The sequence below is a fragment of the Rhinatrema bivittatum genome, chromosome 12 (assembly GCF_901001135.1).
Source record: "Rhinatrema bivittatum chromosome 12, aRhiBiv1.1, whole genome shotgun sequence".
Classification (NCBI taxonomy): domain Eukaryota; kingdom Metazoa; phylum Chordata; class Amphibia; order Gymnophiona; family Rhinatrematidae; genus Rhinatrema; species Rhinatrema bivittatum.
In genome coordinates, this window is record NC_042626.1 from 13,167,115 (window position 1) to 13,188,608 (window position 21,494).

A 21,494-nucleotide genomic window follows, 5' to 3' on the forward strand; every position below is an offset into this window, starting at 1 on the left:
CTGTCTCCTGTAGTTAGCAGTAGATCCAGAAATTATAGAGGAATGTAAAATACGAGCACTAATGAAGCTGGATCTATCAGGCTGCCAAGACCATGAAGCCGCGAATGAGATGTGTGCATGCTGCAAACTCTGTGCTAAGCCTAACCTTCAGCTCACGGTTAGACTCTTCTCCTTTCTTCTGTCCATGTATGTTACTCAGTTTCAGAGAACACCATTCTGAAAGACAACAGGTATTTAACACAGCAAGACTGATATCATGACCTTCATATCCTGGCTTAAGAATGAGGTTCATTCCTATCATAGGGCCAGATTTAACATGTGGGAGCACAAAGGTAATGAGGGTCGACCCCATAAATCATCAGAAGTGGAAGTCCCCTTCCTCTACCTGTGGATCACCCTGCCCAGACCCTCTCTTCTTCCTCCCCCTCCCTCACCTCAGAGTTGCAGCTGCTGTCTTCTGTAGCACCGCCTGCCCCATATCAGCAGCAGGAACTCCTTGAAGGAAATTTAATGTGGGGCCTATGAGCACTGTTGTGCTCCACAGGGCCTGTAAGCACACCAGTTCCTGTTATTATGGAAACATGTGCAGAGGGTGAGACACTGCAGAGCCTGTGGACATGCAAGTGCTTGCAGGCCCCACACTGTGTTGCTGCTGCAGGCCAGGTGCTTCCAAGGATGACACCATTGTGGTGGCAGCTTGAAAAGTGACATGGCAGTGAAGGTGGCTGTCTGATGCCTATGAAAATTTGGCATCAGAGGCAATTGCCTACGCTTAAGTCATGAGCTGACAAATTCCAATCAAAGTCTCAAACTGCTGTCAGTAATATCACTCAATCTGAAAATTCAGATTCAACAAAGATCAATTCCCAGATGAAGAGGTCTGAAAGAGAAGTCTTGTATCAGGTTATTTCCATCAGTGTTGCTTTGTAGTCTTACACCAGTTGACCAACTCTAACATCTTGGCCCAGCCAACTCCCATCTCATATTATTCATTTATTCTTGGTCACCCCAGCAAGTAAACTTCCAATCCCCATCCCCACACTAACTGCCATCCCTGTATCAGCCATCCAACCCCTATACTCCAATTTTATGAAAAAAAAGAATATATGTACCTGCAAAGAAGAGCTTCATTTTTAGCAGTGATTCACAACTAGCTAAGCTTCCCTGTATTTTGATATCACCTCTAACTTTTCTGATTCCTACATTAAAAAATATTTTCCAATAAACACAGAATAGGAGACGCACGTTTGAAAATAACTGGAATTCTGTAATATATTTTTTTTTTATAAATGGGCATATGTGATATCAGAGATACACATGGAAACAAAATGTAATACAACAGAAAAAAATAATTCCTTAAGAGCACAGAAAAGAGATGCTTTAAGAATATAAAATAAGTGAAACATTATATACACAACAGTAGGAATTATGCCGGATGTTGGCAAGGACCTATCCTTCATTCTTTATGATAAATTTTAAAAGGTATGCAATTGTGCTTCTAAATTTGAAATTAGATGCATATAATAGTGGAGCAAATGTTCAAAGGTCTTTGGATATTGAATACTGAAGCTCAGATTTTCTGGATTTATATAAGATTTTAAGAATCTAAAAGAGAAGTTTATTTTCAAAGTGTTAGATGCTTTTGTGCTTAGCAACCACTTGGTTGAACATATATGACCAGGATCTTTTTAATCACCATATTTTATTCATAGCATAGAGCCCGATTCACTAAAGCCCGGATTTTAAAAGGGTTGCGCACGTAAAATTTGGGGGTGTTACGCACGTGACTGGGCCCAGTGCGCGCTGCATGCATTTTCCAAAGGGCACGGCCTCGCACGTAACTCCTGATACGCGCCGAAGTGCCGGGCCTCAAGGAAGGGTAGGGCCGGGATGGGGTCGGGCCAGGACAACGTCATTAGCTGCTATCCCAGGGAAGTGAGCGCCGGCATCTGGCCAGCGCGCAGAGTCTACTGCTGCTCCAAAGGAGCAGCAAGGGAAATAAAAACAAATCTTATAGCTAGGAAGGGGTTACAGGTTGGGGAGGAAAGGGGAAAAGGTAGGAAGGTTAGGTAGGGGCATAGGGAAGTTCCCTCCCAGTCCACTCCTTAATTGGAGCGAACCTGGAGGGAACTGGGGAATCCCTACTCGCGTCGACAAGCATTGCTTTTTAAAATCCCCTCCCCCCCCACATGCGGAGGACATTAAAATCTGGTGTGCATGTTTGCAAGGGAAACATATTTTATAACATGCGTGCGCCAACATGCGCATGTTATAAAATAGCCACTTCCATGTGTGCATGCTGGGAACCGTGCGCACGTTTTTTTTTAAATCTACTTTTGTGGTTTTTCTGCATTTTGTGTCTATAGGAAAAGGCCTTGATGAGTCCATAGCAATGCAGTAGGTATGGGCAGGTAAGGATCATGTGGCACATGTATCCAAAGCCAGAATGATGAAGGCAGGGGCAGCTATCTTTTGTCCTTGTACCACACTCTGTGCATCTGTAAAAATGAATTTCCAAACATTTAGCCATAAGACATTTTTTTAAAGAAGCCTTAAAACATTATTAAGCAATTAAAAGAGAAATGGTTTTACTCAATTCTGATGTTTGTATGTACAAATAAATTCTAAGATTCACTCACTACTAATCTAGATGAACATATAAGATATTGAAAATCTCATTTATTAAAACAATATGGTATTTCATGCTAATCTTTAAACACAAATGGGGGACCTGGCAGGGACATTGGAATACACATTAGCCTGCTGAATTCCCTTGCCAAAAGTTAACCATATCTTTGAAGGTATAGTTAACATTTTGCATTAAGAGAAGGGTTCATATATAGTAATGCAGTTTGGATTAATCCATTTTAATTTTGCATACATTTGCATGTGACAGCTCATTTCTATTTTTTGCACATTAACAGCAACACAAGCATGTACATTGCCATGAATGTGTTATCACAGATATTTAATATGCATTAATGTTAACATATTTTAGTAAATGGGCACCTTAGTGCAGATTTTAGGTGTCTACCTTCTACATAAACATTTGAAAATATAGCTCTTTAACTTAAAATGACCTTTTATAGGTACCCTTGGCAGAGTACCTCAGGAGGAGAATCCCAAATGAGGATGTTGTTCCTGGAGTAAATGCTCCTGGAACCAGAGGCGGGCTTGTAGCACGACCAAACAATCAAGTGGATTTCATTCACCAGCACCTCTGGCCCACGGCTATGGCAAATGTCCTTGAGAGTGGAGAGTACAGAGAAGGCCCTAGTAGATACCTTACTTCACAGTATAAAACTACTCCATGGCTTGGTGTGCCAAGCAGAGCTACACCTTGCCCCTGCTCAAGAGGTGCTTCTCCAGAGTTGCTTCCATCACAACCCCACGGAGAGAGTTCAAAGTTCCAGCCAAAATCTCCATCTCCAAAGAAGCCACTACAACTACATACCATAATCCTAGACTTTACAATGGTGAACTTCATAGATTCCGAGGCTGCGAGGTTACTCAGTGAGGTATATTTCATCTTCTTTTGTGTACCATGCTGCTAGCATATTAGTTTCACCTCGCCATTATGAAAATGTTTGACAGTTAATAAAATAGTAGCACAATACTGCAACCAGATATGGAGATCCAGTCTTATGCTAAGAGTGCAGGACTGGGAATTGGGAACGCCAGAGTTTAAATCTTTGCTTCAGACATTCTCAGGCTTTAGATGAGCTATTTTACCTCTCTCTTTCACTTCACCCAACAATAACTGGTTAATAAATTAAATATTCTCCTTTCCTTGCTTGGCTTCAGAAGTTGTTATGCTGTATCATAGCCCTGACTTACACTGCCTTGCTACCTGTTTATGAAAATGGCTGCTTGACTGTCACTGGCGCATAGAAGCTCTATACTCTGTAAGGTCCTAGAGCCTGGGGCTAGTTAATTCTGCTACTGGAAAACCCTTTGGCCACTGAAACAGTAAAATGTTGCCCTGTCACCTTTACTGGTGAACATATATGTATGCAAAACAGGCAGAGTAAACAGCACACACATGTATTAAACCTACAACAGAGGAATAATGTGTGGCAACAATCTACTGGTCAATATATCTTAGCAAGATAGATTTTTAATAGTGCATACAATCACAGATGTTATACATATATATCTTAGATATAGTCACAAAGTCCTTGTGTTTCTATGTCTTTGTGACTGTATATATATATATATGTACCACATCTGTGATTCTATGCACTATTAAAACTCTACCCTGAACATATATGTATTACACATTAGGGATGTGCATTCCCTGTATATACCTGGATCAGTCCAGACTCCTGGGCTTATGCATCCCTACCAGCAGATGGAGACAGAAAAAGTTTCACTGACACTGCTTCATAATCCCCGGTGCCACCTGCAGTTCCTCAATATTTCACACTTGTCACGCTGTGGTGCAGGTGATAAATACTCTGGAATCCCTAGGCTTGGTAGTGAATTTGGTGAAGAGCCAACTGATTCAGTCTCACGACTTTCAACTACTTGGGTGCTCGGTTCGACACACTGAAAGGCAAGGTGTTTTTGATGGAGGAGAGAGTGTGCAAGTTACAGGGTCAGGTCCAGCACTTGTTGACTTTGTAAGTGCCAGAGCCTGGGATTTTTTGCAGGTTCTGGGCTCAATGGCTTCAACACTGGAGTTGGTATTGTGGGCTTTTGTGCATATGAGACCACTGCAGAGAACTCTGCTGACACAGTGAAATCCTTTGTCAGAGGCGTTTCATCTGCCTGTAACTCTCGAGGGTTATGCGCAGGACAGTCTGTCTTAGTGGTTGCTGATGTCCACTCTAGTTTGTGGTGTTGATCTGAAGGTCCCGGATTGGGTAATTTTTACTACCGATGCCAGTCTGTCTGGATGAGGAGCAGTATGTCAGCGACAGTCAGCCCAGAATACTTGGTTAGTAGAGGAAGCCTCTTGGTCTATCAATCGCTTAGAGACCAGGGCAGTGAGGTTAGCATTACTTGCTTTTCTGCCCTTAGTTCGAGGCCGGTCACTGAGGGTCTTGTTGGACAATTCCCACTCCACTGGATCTAGTAAACTGCACCTTTGAAAATCCACTTGGACGTTTTCAGACCCTGCTATGTGTGATGCTGCTATCTGGACCAAGTGTTGTTCCACCCAAAGAATTAATTCCTGAGCCTTCTGGGCCACTGATCGACTCTTGGTTCCTCCCTGCCGAGCATACTTAAATCGGCAGGGAGGAACCAAGAGTCGATCAGTGGCCCAGAAGGCTCAGGAATTAATTCTTTGGGTGGAACAACACTTGGTCCAGATAGCAGCATCACACATAGCAGGGTCTGAAAACGTCCAAGTGGATTTTCAAAGGTGCAGTTTACTAGATCCAGTGGAGTGGGAGTTGTCCAAGATAGCGATGCAGCTCATCAGAGAGAGGTGGGGCTGTCCCCATGTGGATCTAATGGTGACTTGTCTCACTGTGAAGGCAGCTTGATTTTACAGCCAAAAATGAGAGTAAGGGACTGAGGGAATCAACGCTCTGGTTCTACCCTGACCCCGGGAGGTACTGCTTTACGTATTTCCTCATTGGCCTCTGGCAGGCAAGGTGTTGCACCGCATAGAGAGACACCTGGGTGAAGTGGTGGTGGCCCTGGAGTGGCCACGTCAGCCATGGTTCGCGGATCTGGTCAACATGGCAGTTGACGGACCATTATGCTTCAGTCATCTTCCGCGCCTTCTTCGTCAGGGCTCAAAATTTTTAGACCAGGCCAATCACTTTTGTCTAGTGGCTTGGCTTTTGAGAGGAGGCATTTAGGCTGCAAAGGCTACCCAGCAGCGGTCATTGCTACTCATCTGCAGGCTAAACGGACTTCTACTTCGTTATTGTATGTCCACATATGGAAAGTTTTTGAGGCTTGGTATATATCTAATGGATTGCAGGCCTTACAGTCTTTAGTATCAAAGATGTTTTCTTCAAGAGGATTTGGTCAAGGGCCTGGCTTTCAATTCTCTGAGGGTTCAGGTAGCAGCCCTTGCTTCTCTTGAGAGGTAAACTGGAAGGTTGTTCGCTGTCTTCTCATCCTGTGGTTAGGTTTCTTTGGGGGGGTTAAAGATTTGCGCCCTCCAGTGAGGAAAGTTTGTCCACCCTGGAATCTTAATCTCTTAAGGTTTGAGGGCTCACTCTACATGCTTTTAAGTGGCCTCATGGTTGGGGGCTCAGTTGGTTTCACCACATGAAATTTGCAGAGCAGCGACTTGGAAATCGCTGCATAACTTTGCAAGGCACTGTTGCCTAGATGTAGGGGATCTGGAGACTCAGTCGTGTGCCAGGAGAGTTTTGAGAGCGGGACTCTCCAGGTCCCACCCTAAGTAGGGAGCATTGCTACATCCCAGGAGTCTGGACTGATCCGGTTATATACAGGGAAAGGAAAATTGGTTCTTACCTGCTAATTTTCATTCCTGTAGTACCATGGATCAGTCCATAACCTGCCCATTCTATGGAGGTGGAGAGTCGTCCGCTCAGGTGCAATATCTTGACACAGATTACAGTTTTTTCATGGTATGGAATACAGACTTGTTGGAAAAGTTTTTTTCTAAATTTGTTAAATTGTTTTGGATTTTCTTACAAGTTTTGCAAGTGTTTTGTTGTTGGGTACAGGTAAATACTGAGGAACTCCAGGTGGCACCAGGGGTTATGAAGCAGTGTCAGTAAAACTTTCTCTGTCTCCATCTGCCTGCAGGGAAGCATAAACCCAGGAGTCTGGACTGATCCATGGTACTACAGAAATGAAAATTAGCAGGTAAGAACCAATTTTCCTTTCGTTTTTTCTGGTTCAGCGGGTACACGCATACCGCACCAACTTTCTAATACATGCAATAAAACATATTATGCATATATCTCATTATTAAAAATATATGCATAATATGCGTTTTTTCGCATGTACTAGAAAGTCAGCAAGTTATGCATGTAACCCCAAAACAGATGTAACAAATGCACATCCCTATTACACATAGCAAAATCAAGAGAAATATATATGTCAAAATCATGATCAGTGAGCACTCATCTCCTTTAATTCATTAGAACTAATTCTCAAATTTATGTTGGTCATATTGAACAGAATCTAGACCTGGGTGTCTTAACATTTATGTTGGTCCTCTCTGCTCAAGAAAAATTTCCTTAGCCATCTCCAAAGACCATGCAAGAGGGGACCTATAAATAAATACAGAAATAATGTTACATGAGAAATATTTGTGCTTATAGAATGGTTTTGTGCATCTTCTGAACATGGGAACCTCAAAAAAGGTGATTTGTCATTGGAAGAATGCAGATGAGATCATTATGAAAAGGAAAGAGATTATAGATGCCTTTCACAATTCATCCATTCTGGAGTGGAAAACAATAAATCCTGTACAGTTATACAGGCTGATCCAGATAGGTGTTTTCAGACAAATGCACAATTTTTGAGCATAACCCTTGCTACCAATGCAGAAAAGAGTTTTATACTCACAAAATGTAATGTTTAGTACAGAAATCAAATGAAAATGAGGATATCAAGCCGTACTCTTCGATGCAAAGATGTATGCTGGCCAAATGTAATCTTTTTTAACACTGGAAACTTAACTCCTGGATCAGAGATGGAGTTAAGTTTCCAGTGCAACTGGGCTGGCACGTAAAACCCTCTAAAATAGAAAAAAAGAAGTCTGGACTTATAGGGCTTACCCCTGCCACTTCGCCAAACAAGTATGGACTTATCCGGCTAAGAGGCAGTGATGGCTAATGGGACTGCAGCAGTCTGGGACACGCCCTCTCCAGGTTAAAATGTGCATTTGGCCTGTGCCAAACGCATATTTTACCCTCAGAGTGCTTTTTTTTTTAACTCCCTATGCTTTTGCATAACATTAGCTTACTGTATTGGGAGTTTAAAAGAAATTTGAGCATTAAAACTGCATGATGAAAACCAGTGCACAGTTCCTTAATACTCAAATTATTGCATTGGCTTTTTATTTGCTCTCGGTATCCCATGTTGTTTCTGATTGTATAAGACCATTTAAGACAAATGTGGGTCTGACATGGTATGTGATGAAGACATTGGATTAGCTAGCTCCTTATTTTAATCTATTTGAGCAATTCATGTCTTCTCTCCCTTACCTTGAACTTGGGACATAGAATTATGCGGTTAATAAGCTCTTATTAGAGTCCTCACTGGCAGTTAATTAATAATGGCTATCAGCAGCTAAAAGGAAAAGTGGACAGCTGATGCAGACCTTTGGAAATGCTCATCTAGAATCACCTACAATAACTGGCCACAGAATTGTGCTGTAGCTTCAGAGAGATTCTTCAGATCCTACATACAGTATTAATATGGGAAGAGATGAGATGATTTACTGAGTTTGCAGGCACTGGGTGTCTATTTAATCCCTCAAAGCAACAACAATTGAACTTTGGCACTGTTACCTGTTTGTCCACTGAATTCCTTTCACTGGTGTTCATCTCAGTTTTTTTCAACAGGTCTGGTATACCTTTGAGGAAATTGAAATTAAAATTCTCTTTGCTGGCTGTAATTGTAAGTATATTAAATCTGTGTTTAACTTACAGTTCTGTTTGCTGCAGTAGAATAGCAGACCTTCAGTGTACCTTAATTACATGATTTTTATACAATTCTGTTTTCATGATTATCTAGATTGCTATCTGCATGAAGCTAAACTTGTAATTGATATATGTGCATGAGCATGACCCAGGTGCTAGTTGGTCCCAGGGTGATAACTGGAATTCACTTCCTGTTGGTTATATAAACATGAGAACTGGATCTTGTTACTGCCTGATAACTGAACATTTTCATGAAACTGTGTCTTTGTCCTGTGCATCACAGCTTCTGTTATTCACGATTTGGAAAGAAATAATTTCTTCCACAAGACCATCACAAAAGCAAAGCTGTTTCTCACTGTTCATGATGCTGTGATATTTATCTCAGAAGGGAAGGAGATTAGCAGGAGAGAGACATATGAAGATCAGGTCAGGTGCATCTCTGTAATATTTAAGATTTCCAACTTTTAGAAACTGAAAAACTGGCCACCTGCCTCTCTCCCCCTTAACCTTCCCTGTACAACCAACCAACAACCATCCCCTCCTAAATCTCCCCTCTGTAGCCACCAACTGTGCCTCTCCCCACTATTTCCTCTTAAAATTGTCTTTAGCTAGAAGCTTCATTCTGCTCATTTGAATTTCTTGATCATTTAGAATTGGCCTCTATTGCACAATGGTGCAACTACACAGGGATTTCCCTCCCCCCCCCCCCCCCCATTTTAACTTTCCCAGCACGGGCCACATCACAGTTCATGCAGGAACCCAATACATGCATCCCTCCAAATTTAGCCAGTAGGATTCACCACTGTGCAATGGCTACTAGGACCTTCCTCTACTAGAACCCATTAATTACTTACTTAATTAATTAATTACTGCAGTCGATATACGCTACTAAAGTCCATTGTAAAAAGGGGAACACACACATACCATTCAAAACACGAACAAGGTTATTTATTATTTGTTAAATATTATTGATACTCTCATTGTTCCTTGTAATAATGTTAATGTTAATGTTCATTGGTTGATTGTTATTGTTCAATGTTCTATGTAAAAAACCCCGGTCTAACCTCCCGGATTGATTTGTATTGCATACAGGAATTCCGGTATATAAAAATTAAAAATAAATAAATAAATTACATCTTTGCAGCTTCCATTCCCCTCTTAGCAGAACAAATTTGAAACTAAGGTTTGGCCCAATATTTAACACTGCTCACTTCCCAAGTAAACAATTTGTTTTGGAGCAAACCCTAGGCTCTCACTCTTTTGACTAAGGCTAGAAGTGTTGCAAAGTGATGAAACTGCTTCATTTTGCAGCTTACTATAATAGACACCACCTTCTTTCAGATCCCTAAAAGGTGTGAATGCATGTAGCCTTCAGAGAGACATGGGAATATTGCATTATGCCTTACAGGAAAGTTGCTTTTGCATTTCAGAAAACAAATCGGACAGAAGGAGAGGGTAGAACAACACCGGATGTTGGACCCCAACTTGATCTGAACCTTGGACAGAGGGACTTGGACATTTACCAGACAACTTTCAGCTACAGAGACCATAGTAGCAACAAAGTCTAGTTACTAGAACTTGACAAATGCAATGTTACTTTGCCAATACAGGTCCTGTCTTCTTATGAGCCTTTGGTAAGCAGTTACTGGGAAACCCAAAGCCAAACTCACAGCTGCACAGGAACTATGAATCCAGTAGAAACTTTCAAGATAGTCTCCTCTCCATCATCCATTTTGATAGAAGAGGTTTTCACTCTGTGCAACTGAAGGCTGATTTGCCCGAAAGATCTTTAGGAATCTTGTTCTACAGTAGTCTTCTTATGGTGCCCACTGGAGCTAGGATTGATCATTTATGGCCACTGACTGCATGAACCTATGTAATTTTTCACAAAAATGTTAGTGTCCCTACAGTGCTAAAAGTTTTTCTGCAAAGAAGATAATTAGTCTTGATTAGATCTACTTGGTGTCCTATGTGAAACCACTTTTTATTTCCTTAGGTTATGCTTATTAAAAATGCCTCGTTGAGCTCAGACTAGTCAATTGTCCAGTGATGACATGAGCAGGGAAAACAAAATATGAGTTGAAAAATTAATTTCACAATAACTTACAGGGCTAAAAAGTGATTTTATTTGGAAAATTGTCTTATTTCAGACTTAGATGGGAGAGAGCCCACATCATGCCAGTTTTGATCAACCTTCATTGGCTTCCAGTCATCTGGCGTGTGCATTACAAAGTTGCACTACTCGTCCCTAAATTGCTTAGTAGCATACCTCTACCATGAGCTAATTCCGTGCTGCGATTATACAATTTGGATCGACCGTTGAAGTCTATACAAAGAAGTCTTTTAGATATCCCATCCATCCGATGCATGAGAATGTCCGAGACTTGAGAAAGGACTTTCTCTATTGCAGATCCAACTCTGGAACTCATTATCAACCTGTGTAAAATAGTTCAAAATGCTTTTGAAAATTCACCTGTTTGAGCTAGCTTACATGTTTTAGACACTTTCCTCACTTTGTTAGGTTCTGTGGGCTGGTCTGGGTGGGCACTGGTTCTTTTGTCTTTTTTGATGTTAACCTTTTATTTATTTATTTGCTTTTATATACCGACATTCAACATGTGTTATCATATCGGTTTACATGGAAACGAGATAAGTGGGTTACATTGTAACAGGGTGTGGAACTTGGAGAACATAATGGGGGAGAGTAATTTAACAAGCTATTAAAGGATAACTATCTTATTATCACTTAGGTATATAAATGTATATAGTTATTTTATATACGATTGTTTATTTTGTGAATATACCGACTAAAACTTTGTAAAGACAACTTATAAGAACTTTAAATCAATAAGAAAACACAGCATCGGCAAACAAAGATTTTATTCTCAGGCTCATTTTTCAGCACTGAAAAGATGCTTTAAAGTTTACGTGAAAAATAAAAAGGTGATTATATAACAAAAACTTGTATAATTTACTTTTAGTTTGTCTTACTTTTAGCAAGCGTAAGGAATTTTCAAAAGGGGAAACTGTTAAGGGTTAAAGGACAGAGACTCTGTGTTGTAACAGAGGACGTGCAGATTGGCCTGCATGGCCCTTGAATAAGGTTTTTTATTTTCCCAGGATATTTCTGAGAATACACATCCCTTATAGTCCTCTGCTGTGGTTAAATTACAATAACAAATCTATTTTATACATAGGTATGATATAGGAATGCCAGAAACATTTTTTAAGAGACTTTTTCACATTGGATATCACTGTTTGAAAATTTGAGAAAGTCCTTTTTATGTCACTGCTTATCTAAATTAAATCATTTAAGCATGCAACCATTTAAGTGAACTGCAGCAGAGAAAAATAAGAGAATAATGCAGCTATGTAACTTGAGCCGGCAAGCCCAAAAAACCCAAAATACCCCTTACTCTAAAGGTGCTTAACTGACCATTGAATAGATGAGTCACAGATTCAGATAGGGGATTTGCATGTCACAGCCCCCTGAACTTCTGAAGGTAACTTTGTAGGAAATATCACTAAAAAATCAAGAGGATTCAAACTCCTAAATTACAGAATTATGACTGGGAAAGGGATTTATGAGAGAAATGTATGGGAAAACAGTCCTAGGAAGCAAACTGATTTTCACCCTAACAAGGGTATTCAGACAAGTGAGTACCGAGTTCCCAGACAACAGGGGGATTGGCCAGGCAGGCTACAGGGGCGTGCACATGGTCTCTTTCTGTGGTCCTGCCTGGGTCTTGGCTGAGAGGTGACCCATACAAGGTCAGAAAACAGATAAAGCAAAAGCCAGGCTGAGAGGTGACATCCAGGCTGGGAAACAGCAAATGAATGGCCATGAACTTAGCGGAGCTAAAATCACTGAAAGCTGAGACTGTGGAGGGCCGGAAACACTGAACACTAAAACAGCCATGAGCCTAGTGGAGCTGTAAACCAAAGCCATGGAAAACCTTCCTACCAAGGGAGGAGAACTGAAGGACAGCAGCAGGCCAGGAGGTAGAATGGTTCCCTCCCTTGAGTGAGGGGACCACACCGGCAGATCTGGAGATCAAGCAGTTCCCCTTGAAGGGTACCCCAGTGGCAGTCCAGGAGGCGGAGTCAGGTCCCCCGGGAGGGTGTGGACCCCAGCAGTAGACCGAGAAGCAGAGTTGGGTCCCCCAGAAGGGCCTGGATCCCAGCGGATGTGGTTGGGTCCCCCAGGAGGGTGTGGATCCCAGCGGCAGTCCAGGATGTGGCCAGGTCCCCCAGGAGGGCATGGATCCCAGTGGCAATCTAGGATGTGGTCAGGTCCCCCAGGAGGGCATGGACCCCAGCAGCAGACTGGGATGTCAAGTTGGGTCCTACAGGAGGGTGTGAACCCCAGTGGCAGTCCAAGAGATGGAATGTCTGTTTGCTTCCAGGAGGTCATGGATCCCAGCGTTGGCAAAGACCTTTCAGCAGAGTGAAGGAGATGGTCTACTCAGACTCCCCCCCAAGGCCAACACTGCCCACCAGCACTGTTGCATCTTTTCACACGGGTGAAACTTGGGATAAAGGGGAGGGGAGGATAATAATACCTGAGGTTCCTTCTATTTGGTGGTACACCATGGGGGCCAACAACCCCAAATTGCCAAATACTAAATGCTCTTGCTACCTTGTAGAAATGTATATAGTTGTGTACACAACCACGAGTAGATAAGTGTGCTGCTTGACATCCTATCAGCCATGTACATAGTCATGTAGAAATGTATCTACTTGTATAAACCTGTATATATTTGGCCATACTGACAGCTTTGTCCACTGTCCCATTTGTTTTCCTGGGTCGAATGGAGGGAGATCCCACCCACTAACGCCTTCTTCCCCAGGTGGAGGCACCAAGCATCAAGAACACGAGGACCGATGGAGTCTGCCCCAGGGAGGCTCCTGCCAGTCATTCCCGGATGCAGAAACGCCCCACGAGGTAAGCAGGCAAGGGGGCGTTACATAAATATGACCATGCGGGGCTCCTTTTAATGAAAATATTTTGCATCTTTTTGTTTTCGATGCACTTTTGATCCAGTTTCTAAACAGGCTTATTTTTATTTCATTAAATGCCCATGGAAAAAAATATTCCTCCTCGACTAAGCCTGCAAGAGGTATATCCCAACACAGCAAGTCGTACTTCAGCGCCTCGCGGATGACCTCACCAGCGCAACCCTACTTCATATGCTGTTCTTACAGCATTCCCGACAGTAGCTAGGTATCAGCTTCTCGGCGCCAGCATCTAAAGGGTAGGACTGGTTTCTCGCGTGGCACTCCACGGGATGTGGAAAAAGCGCAGCCATTATGCTTTCCTAGTTCCGGAGCCTGCCTTAGAGATCGAACAGTTGCCAGACGTGGTGCGTGCCCTCCATGACCTCGTGCGTGCCCGCGTGCAACTTCCACGCCACACTACCGCTGAAGCCACGCCCGCCGTCGGGGAATTGTGTGTAGACGTCACTGAAAGGGCGTGGTTTGTCGCTAACCCAGCGTTGACAGCTGTGTATTGACCTGTTAGGAGGGGGGTGGGTGGGTGCACACGCGCGCGCGCGCCAGGGTGGGCGGAGATTCAGGGGTCCTCTTCCCGCCTCCGAGGCGTGGGCGGGGCTCGGAGCCTCGCGGGAGGAGGAGGAGGAGTGGTGGGGGGCTGGACGTCCGTTTCTCTCGGCTCCGGCGTGGCGGAGAGTTACCGGCTCGCCATGGAGAGGAAAGGTAGAGAGGGAGGGCCTTGTCTTTTCAGTTGCTGCCGGTAGAAAGGTTCCTGTTTCCGAGTACTCGGCGTATTAGCGAGGCCCGTAGGCTCCGGGGCGGGAGTGTAGCCTTGAGGGGGGAATGTCTGGTATAACGGTACGGATGGCGTCTGGCCCGTCGGGTGGTCTCTGTCTGCTTTCCGCTGGTTACACAAATGACCGCTGTTGCTTGTCTGGCTCTGCCTGCGGCCTCCTGGTACTGCCAACGCCTCCCTTCCTTCCCCCCCCCTCCTCCCCCCCCCAATTCCTTTCCCCGGTTCCAGGCCTCTCTTTCTCTAACTCTTCTCGTTTTCCTCAGTTTTAGCGCTGCAAGCCCGGAAGAAACGGACCAAAGTTAAGAAGTTCCCGAGGAAGTAAGTACCGGGAGGAGGAGGAAACATTTCTGGGAGACAGGTGGTTTGGGCCGTCCGCCCGCGGCTTGTGGTCTTCGGCGCCGGTTTCTACTCCAGCCTGGGGATTGGGAAGAAGCTCGGGCCGCAGGGCTATTTATAGTCAATGGCCGCTGGTCGCCGGGACCCTAGAAGCAGCGACCCGATCCCGAGCTCTTCCCAGGCCGCAGGAAGCCAGATAGTGAGGTTCTCTTTCTGGATCGAGGTTTGTTTCAACCTGAAAGCCTTGTGGTGAACTCTGGTACCCAACTCTACCCCTCCCTCCAAAAATAACAAAAAAATGTCAGGACTGACGTTAAATACTCTTGCTGGATCCATTGTACTTTCGTCTTATAACGTCTTAATGATGCAGCCTTCTCGATATTGCCTAGTGCCCTAGAGCTTAGTCTTCAGGTTTGAGCGCCAGGACGTTACGTGGTTTGCTCCAGGACCTGCTGAGATACGCCGGGGCAGGCAGCCGCTGCTACTGATTCACACTTTTGTGTTCAGCCGTTTCTACCTCAGCTTCTGGCTCTTACATTTTTAAAAACCGAATCTTACTCCGGTGAGGGAATTGAAACGGGACCTGGAACAGGGTCGAAGTAGTTCAAGGAAGTTAGGTACTGGGAATATGCATAATAGGATTCTCTTAGCTCATATTCAATAGCCTAGTAGCTAGAGTACCGGTGAAGCCAAGGTTCAAATCATGCTGATGCTCATTTTAACCTTGGGTAACTCACTTCAGGTGCAAAAATTACAAGCCCTACTATACCTACATGGAACTGCTAATGAAAGAGTGTAAACTAAGTCAAAATAATGATTTAATGGTGAAACCAGCCTTTTTTCATTTTTCAATCCAAATTTATTTCATGCCACTGGATTGTTTTTTGAATTAAAAAATGCATACAGTAGAAAAATAGTATTGTCAAAAAAAATTCAGGTGTGTATAAACAAGTTTAGAATGGGGGAAGAGTGGTTCCAGTTGTATGTTTGGCACCAGGATTAAAAAAATATATAATATATATTTTTTTATTTGGTAGAGGAAACTGACAGGTGGTTTATAGCATTAACTGAAAACAAACACCCCTATGAGTCAACCAGGCATCACAAGGCAGTTTTTACCTTTGCTGTTGGGTGATTTAAAACTGTTAAGGTTTCTCCTTGAGCTTGGTTTGTCAGTCTAACTCTAGTGTTGTGTTCATAGAAATGTAGAATATGAGACATAAATTGAGCAGATTAAATGGGCCTTAGGGCTCTTATTTCATATGAGAATGCTACAGACTGTAGTTGATCTTCAGATTTCTCTTCAATTCTTTGCAGCTAAGGATCTTTGTTTCTTATAACTGATTCTGCCTCCACTACCTCAGCTGGGACTCTTTCCATGCATCCACCAAACTTTCTCAAAGAAATATATTATGACGGTAATTACTAAAATGTAGCAAGTAACTAATGTAAAATTCGTAAACATGCTTTTTCAGTGATGGCGCCTGCTCTGTGGAATGCTCTTCCAGGTGAAATTAAGAATGGGGCAGATGTGAAAGCTTTTAAGAAGAAACTGAAACTGACTTAATTTGTGCTAGGCAGTTCATGAAATGTTTGTTATGCTGCGTTTTTATTTCTCTTTGTTTTTATATTGAGACCTGTTTGTGTTTCATGAATCGAGGGGCTTTTTTTTTTTAATGCGTTAAATATATTTTGAATATTTAGATGTCTTGTGTTTTTGAATTTGTATATTGATTCAGGTTTAATCTACTCAGAGCAGCTGCAAATGCATTGAGCAGAATAACTAACTGGTATGCACATATGAGATTTTGTAAGCAACATTGAATCATTTGTTCTTGCAATTCTTTATCTTGAGTCATTATTTCTCATTTTACATTGGTGCAATATGCTTTCTTTTTAAGAGTCTCAAATGTAATTGTTTGTGGCCCTTTAAATTTTAATGTTACTAGGTGAGAGCTGAAATTTTATTTCCAAAGCATTACATTTATTTCTTGTAGATAAATGAATCCTTTGTATTTTTGTAATAAGAAAAGGTGGTTTAAAACAAATACTGTACAGGATGTTTGAGTCCTGCAGTTGCATAAACACTTTTAATTTTTCATACTTGGATATCTATATATACCTGGAAGGTAATTTTTTCTTCCCCCTAGAAAGACATTTGAATGGAAGGATTTTATTTTTTAATATCTCTATAGAAATGTGGCAGAAAAAGACCATACAGGCTATTTAGTCTGCCTATCCACACCAATTCAGCTACTGTTCTTGTCTCCACCCCCTCTCTATAAAGAAATATTTCCTTAAATTACTCTTGAATCAACCCCCTTTCACACTTATTCCATGATCCCTCATGCTAGATCCTTTTTTGCCCATAACATGTAGGTATTTAATATTGATATTGATGGACTTGTGTCTATCTGGTTGATACTGTCCAAAAAAAAAAGTTCAAATGACTGGACATTTGATAGACTAGCAATAAACAATAATGCCATTGGAAAATAAGTGGGTTTCATCTCTGCTCTCATCCCGCTTGCCTTCCCCCCTCCCTCCCCAAAATAAGCATGGGCTTTAGGGGGTTGGAAATTGGGCATTACCATTCAAGTAGTCCCTGGATCATAGCCAAACCTGCCCTGGAATTGCAGCAGTGTTGATGCTGAATGTTCTTTTCAGTGAACAGTAATAGGGTAAAAGATTTAGAGGGTCATGGGTCAAAAAACTGATTAATGACCTTTCTTGCTTTTTTTTCACTTGAAGCCTCTATCTACCTCACTTGAAATTGTGTAACTCCTTGTGGGTAGCTAGGAGAACATCAGATTTTTCACAAGTCTCCAGGGCTTGAAAAACTTCCCCTGTATGAAATGTTTTCCTTTTGCTACTTTTATTTGTTTAAAATATTTATATATAGTCAATCCAATGTTACTAGGCGGTTTACAACTTAACAATAATATATTAAACCAGAAATACAAAACATAAAACTAATATTCAGCACAATTTAATTTTAAAATAACTGCTACATTTAAAATCTAGACTAAAAATGGGTATAACAGTACTATAAAATAAAAGGAACCTTGGGCTGAAGCTGGGCTTACACTATTCTTGGTTTCCTTCAGTCAAGCCTCCTCAGTCTCTTCCTTTAGTACAGCTTAGGCTTCTTAGTTTGGAAATGGCCAAGTCTCCATTTTCTCTGTGTGTGCTGGCATTAGTTCCACTGACAGCAAAGTCTTAGCTGCTGTGGTAGTTTCTCTTCAGCCTGGGGCAGCACTAGGTGCTATGCACCAAATATTAGGAACTTATATGTACGGGTGACAAATATTTTTCCAGGTTTGCATGTCACCCCATTTCTTAGCTAGGATTGCATGCTATTTCATTTTAATCAGAACCTTTCCCAGCTTTTGTCATTGTGCTCATGGGTGGGAGAGAAGGGGGGTATCCCATTTGGTTTTAGTTATCTTAGGTCATGGAAAACTTCTGCTTGCTGCATCTTTCATGTCCTATTTAAATGACGAGGAAGTATATTTGTGATCTGACCAGTAGGTGTGTCATTTTTAGTAAGGATCTTTGGATAAGGAGCACTGGTGGTTGAAGTAATTGGCGGGTGTAATTCAGTAGCTGAAAGCTTTATGACCTGTGTGTGAGGATTTGGTCCCTGTCCAGTTTCCTATGGAAAGATGTCCACATCAGTTGGTGTCAGAGATGCTAAAGATTGCAAGTTCATGGAAATTGAATTATCTTCTCACCTTTTTAGTGGTATTGTCAGAGCAACAAGGTGCAATGTTGGAGAAATGGACCTGTTCATTGGATAGTGTTTGGTACTTTTATGAATAATACATTTTCACTACAAATTAACAAAGAAGGATTTTTGGACAGTTTAGTTTTCTAACCAGTTGTGAATTATTCAGGTTTTTCTATGACTAAATAAAACACCTGTAAGATTCTGATCCACCAGTTATACTGACCTTATTCTAATGACAAAGTATAAAAATAAACGCACATTGTTATTGAATATTTTTTTGAGTAAGTATTGCAGATTCCCCCTACCCCTCAACCCATCTAGGATCTGGGGATTAAATGTAGTTGTCGGGCCACCCATCTGAGTGTGGAAATATCAAATCATATGCCACAAATGGCCAACACATGTTACTGTTTGCATGGGTGAGAACAGCATCAGTCCATTACAAAGCAAAGGCAAAACTGGATTAGATATGCACTTGAAGTTTTATTTTCTTATTTAAAATCTGTGAATTTTTCTGCATTGACTCATGTTTTGACTTCATTTGCATCATGATATTCTTTTTGAAAAAAAAAGAAGTTATATTTAAAATGTTTGGATCCCAGAATTCATTTTCAGCTTTTATTGTTCTGCCACTTAACTTTGGCATAACTAATCAATGATTTTTCTTCAGCCTGCCATGAGAGATCTTTGCACAAGTTCATCTTTTTACAGTGTGTGGTGTGAATTTTGTTGCTATGAAAAATGATTGGTATAACTTATAGTCAAATGAGAGGTAACCCCTTAAGCTGTCTGATCAGTTTCACTTTTCTCTGCTGATTCAATTTTGCACCATGTTTAATGTTGTCTGTCTTCTTTGTTTGATTTTGTAAGTTAGTAACACCTTGTCTTGGAAATGTAGTTTTTATGAAGAAATATGCTGCCATTTTTCCAGCAAGATCTCTGGATAAGGGTAGAGAAGATATGATGTACTTTTCTGATTCCCAAACCCAGTATGACCCAAAAAGACATGCTGTGTGCCCATTGCATACTAAGTCAGGAAAAACAAAAGAAAAAGTTGGCAGACATATTTTGAAATGATACAAGTATATTTAGATAGGGTCGTGCACAAGACTGAACAGGCAGTAAATACAATTTTAATATCAAATTAAAAGGGACAATTTTGATCTAGGTTTTATTTAAAATGTAAAAAATATTTATATACCACTTCCCCAGTTCCTGACAGACTGCCCAAAGCAGTGTTTTTATGATGCTTTCTATAGTTATAATGCTGAAGTTGGCTCTAAGTGGAAAAGCTTGGTAATCACTGATGTGTAACTTGAATAGAATGAAATGGACAAGAAAATGTAAATGCAGTCTAAACTTTTCAGTCTGAGGGCATAGTGTGTGTGAGATCCCATGCTTGCAGCAAAGCACCAGAGTATGAATCCCTCCTCAGCATCCTGCTTTTCAAAATAGTTGTGACAAGGAATTAGGATAAAGTAGCCCTCACAGCCTGAGAGTAAAGTTCCTCTACTGCAACACCAGCACTATTTTTACAAGCCAGTATGATAGGGAATTCCCACTGCTGCTTCCATTCAGGCTAGAAATTGGAGGGCAAGTTTCACATTAATCCCACCATGGCAGTACTTTTTGTGTGTGAACGGCTCTTGTAAATATGAAGTGTGATTGAAAAGAAACACACAAGTTTGGGAAGACAGATTATTTTGGAATGGCTATTGAAGGAAGTGAAGGTAATACTGGTCGGCCTTCATAAGTGCTGTCTTCCTGTAGGATGTCCCTGTATGCCATGCCTTGAAGTACACGGTGCTCTGTGCAAGGAAAGGGTGAGAAAGTGCTGGAGTTTGGAGGTCAGTCAGGCTCCAGGAAGGATGCCAAATGGCAACAGAGAAGACACTATTCATAACAAACTTGTCATTTATAGGTTCAAAATGGATGTAAAGTACAAGGACTAAATGGCTTGTTCAGTTACTTGAATGTTTGACTTTTCTTTTTCCATGATTGACCAAAAAATTGTGCTTGCTGTTAGTGCACTCTGATATGGAGAATTAAGTTGTAGGTGAGACCTTCTGTTTTTTTTATTCAACGAACTGATTGGAGCATAACTCTTGAAAGTTAGTCCAATAAAAAGGTGCATCTTAGCTTGTTTGACCCGTAATGCTACATATCCATGACGAAGGAAATATTCAGCCCTTCCTTACTGGAGTTGCTCCTGTCGAATAGCTGGCTGTGGCTAAAGCTAATTTTGAATGCAGGAAGGTGTTGTATGAATTTTTTGGTTTTAAGGCTTGGGGATTTTTTCTTCAGCCCCAGTTAAATCCTGTATTCAGTGGTTCCCATAGTGTGGCTCTAAGAACTCTGAGGATCGTCTATGGATTATGTGGTGATCCTTTTCCTAAGAAAGGCCACCAGTCTTGTCCTAAAAATAGCACCAAAGATTAATGACTTGTTTAGGTACTTCAGAGTGAATTACATTCACTTACTGCAGATATTTCCCCATCCCCAATGAGCTTACAATTTTTCAGGCCGATACGATAGTGTATGCTCAGCTGAGCGCACTGTTTAACCTGCGGTTGGACGCATGTCCACAACCCCTTATACCATAAGGGGTTTAGCGCATACAGACACGTGTCCAAATCCTCCCCCGCCGAAACTAATAGTTAATTTCTGAGCAGCCCAAAAAGTGTGCAGAAAATGCTGCTTTTCTGTGCATCCTCTGACTTAATATCCTAGCGATATGCAGTGTGTACATTTTTTATTTGGTTTTGGGAGGGGTGGATTTGGATTTTTTTTTTAATTTCAAGTTCCCTTCATCAGTTTTCCTTTTTTCACCTGTGCAAGTTCAGTTGTAGACAGATGGTTGAATGGCTCTACAAGACTGTGTTAAGTTCACTGCAGGTTGGCAAGCAATAGCACAATTAATACCTGTGCAACATCTCTTGGCTAGCCTACACTGTAGGGAGTATTGCATGTGTAAGTTTCTATGCCTAAGCTTTTCTGAAATTGCTTGTTTTGAGAGAATAATTGGTCTTTAATGCATGCTTTGGTCAGATAAGTT

The 21,494-nt window shown here is 41.7% G+C and overlaps 2 protein-coding genes across 11 annotated transcripts in view; both read left to right on the forward strand.

Moving 5' to 3' along the window:
• SLC26A8 (solute carrier family 26 member 8) overlaps positions 1–11,540 on the forward strand; it is a 95,101-nt gene extending 83,561 nt beyond the window's left edge. For 7 of the 9 annotated variants that reach the window (XM_029572773.1, XM_029572774.1, XM_029572779.1 and 4 more), the window contains 5 exons: positions 14–157; positions 3,090–3,518; positions 8,508–8,562; positions 8,869–9,011; positions 10,016–11,540. In XM_029572773.1, coding sequence (XP_029428633.1) covers positions 14–157; positions 3,090–3,518; positions 8,508–8,562; positions 8,869–9,011; positions 10,016–10,153 — 909 coding nt within the window. In that variant the 3' untranslated portion in view covers positions 10,154–11,540. The remainder of the gene's footprint in view (positions 1–13; positions 158–3,089; positions 3,519–8,507; positions 8,563–8,868; positions 9,012–10,015) is intronic. The other 2 variants (XR_003852145.1, XM_029572780.1) reach the window with 2 other exon arrangements.
• A 2,616-nt stretch (positions 11,541–14,156) lies between these two features.
• Positions 14,157–21,494, forward strand: part of SRPK1 (SRSF protein kinase 1) — a 71,220-nt gene continuing 63,882 nt past the window's right edge. For both annotated transcript variants that reach the window (XM_029572781.1, XM_029572782.1), the window contains exons 1-2: positions 14,157–14,300; positions 14,637–14,691. In XM_029572781.1, the coding sequence (XP_029428641.1) occupies positions 14,288–14,300; positions 14,637–14,691 (68 nt within the window). In that variant the 5' untranslated portion in view covers positions 14,157–14,287. The remainder of the gene's footprint in view (positions 14,301–14,636; positions 14,692–21,494) is intronic.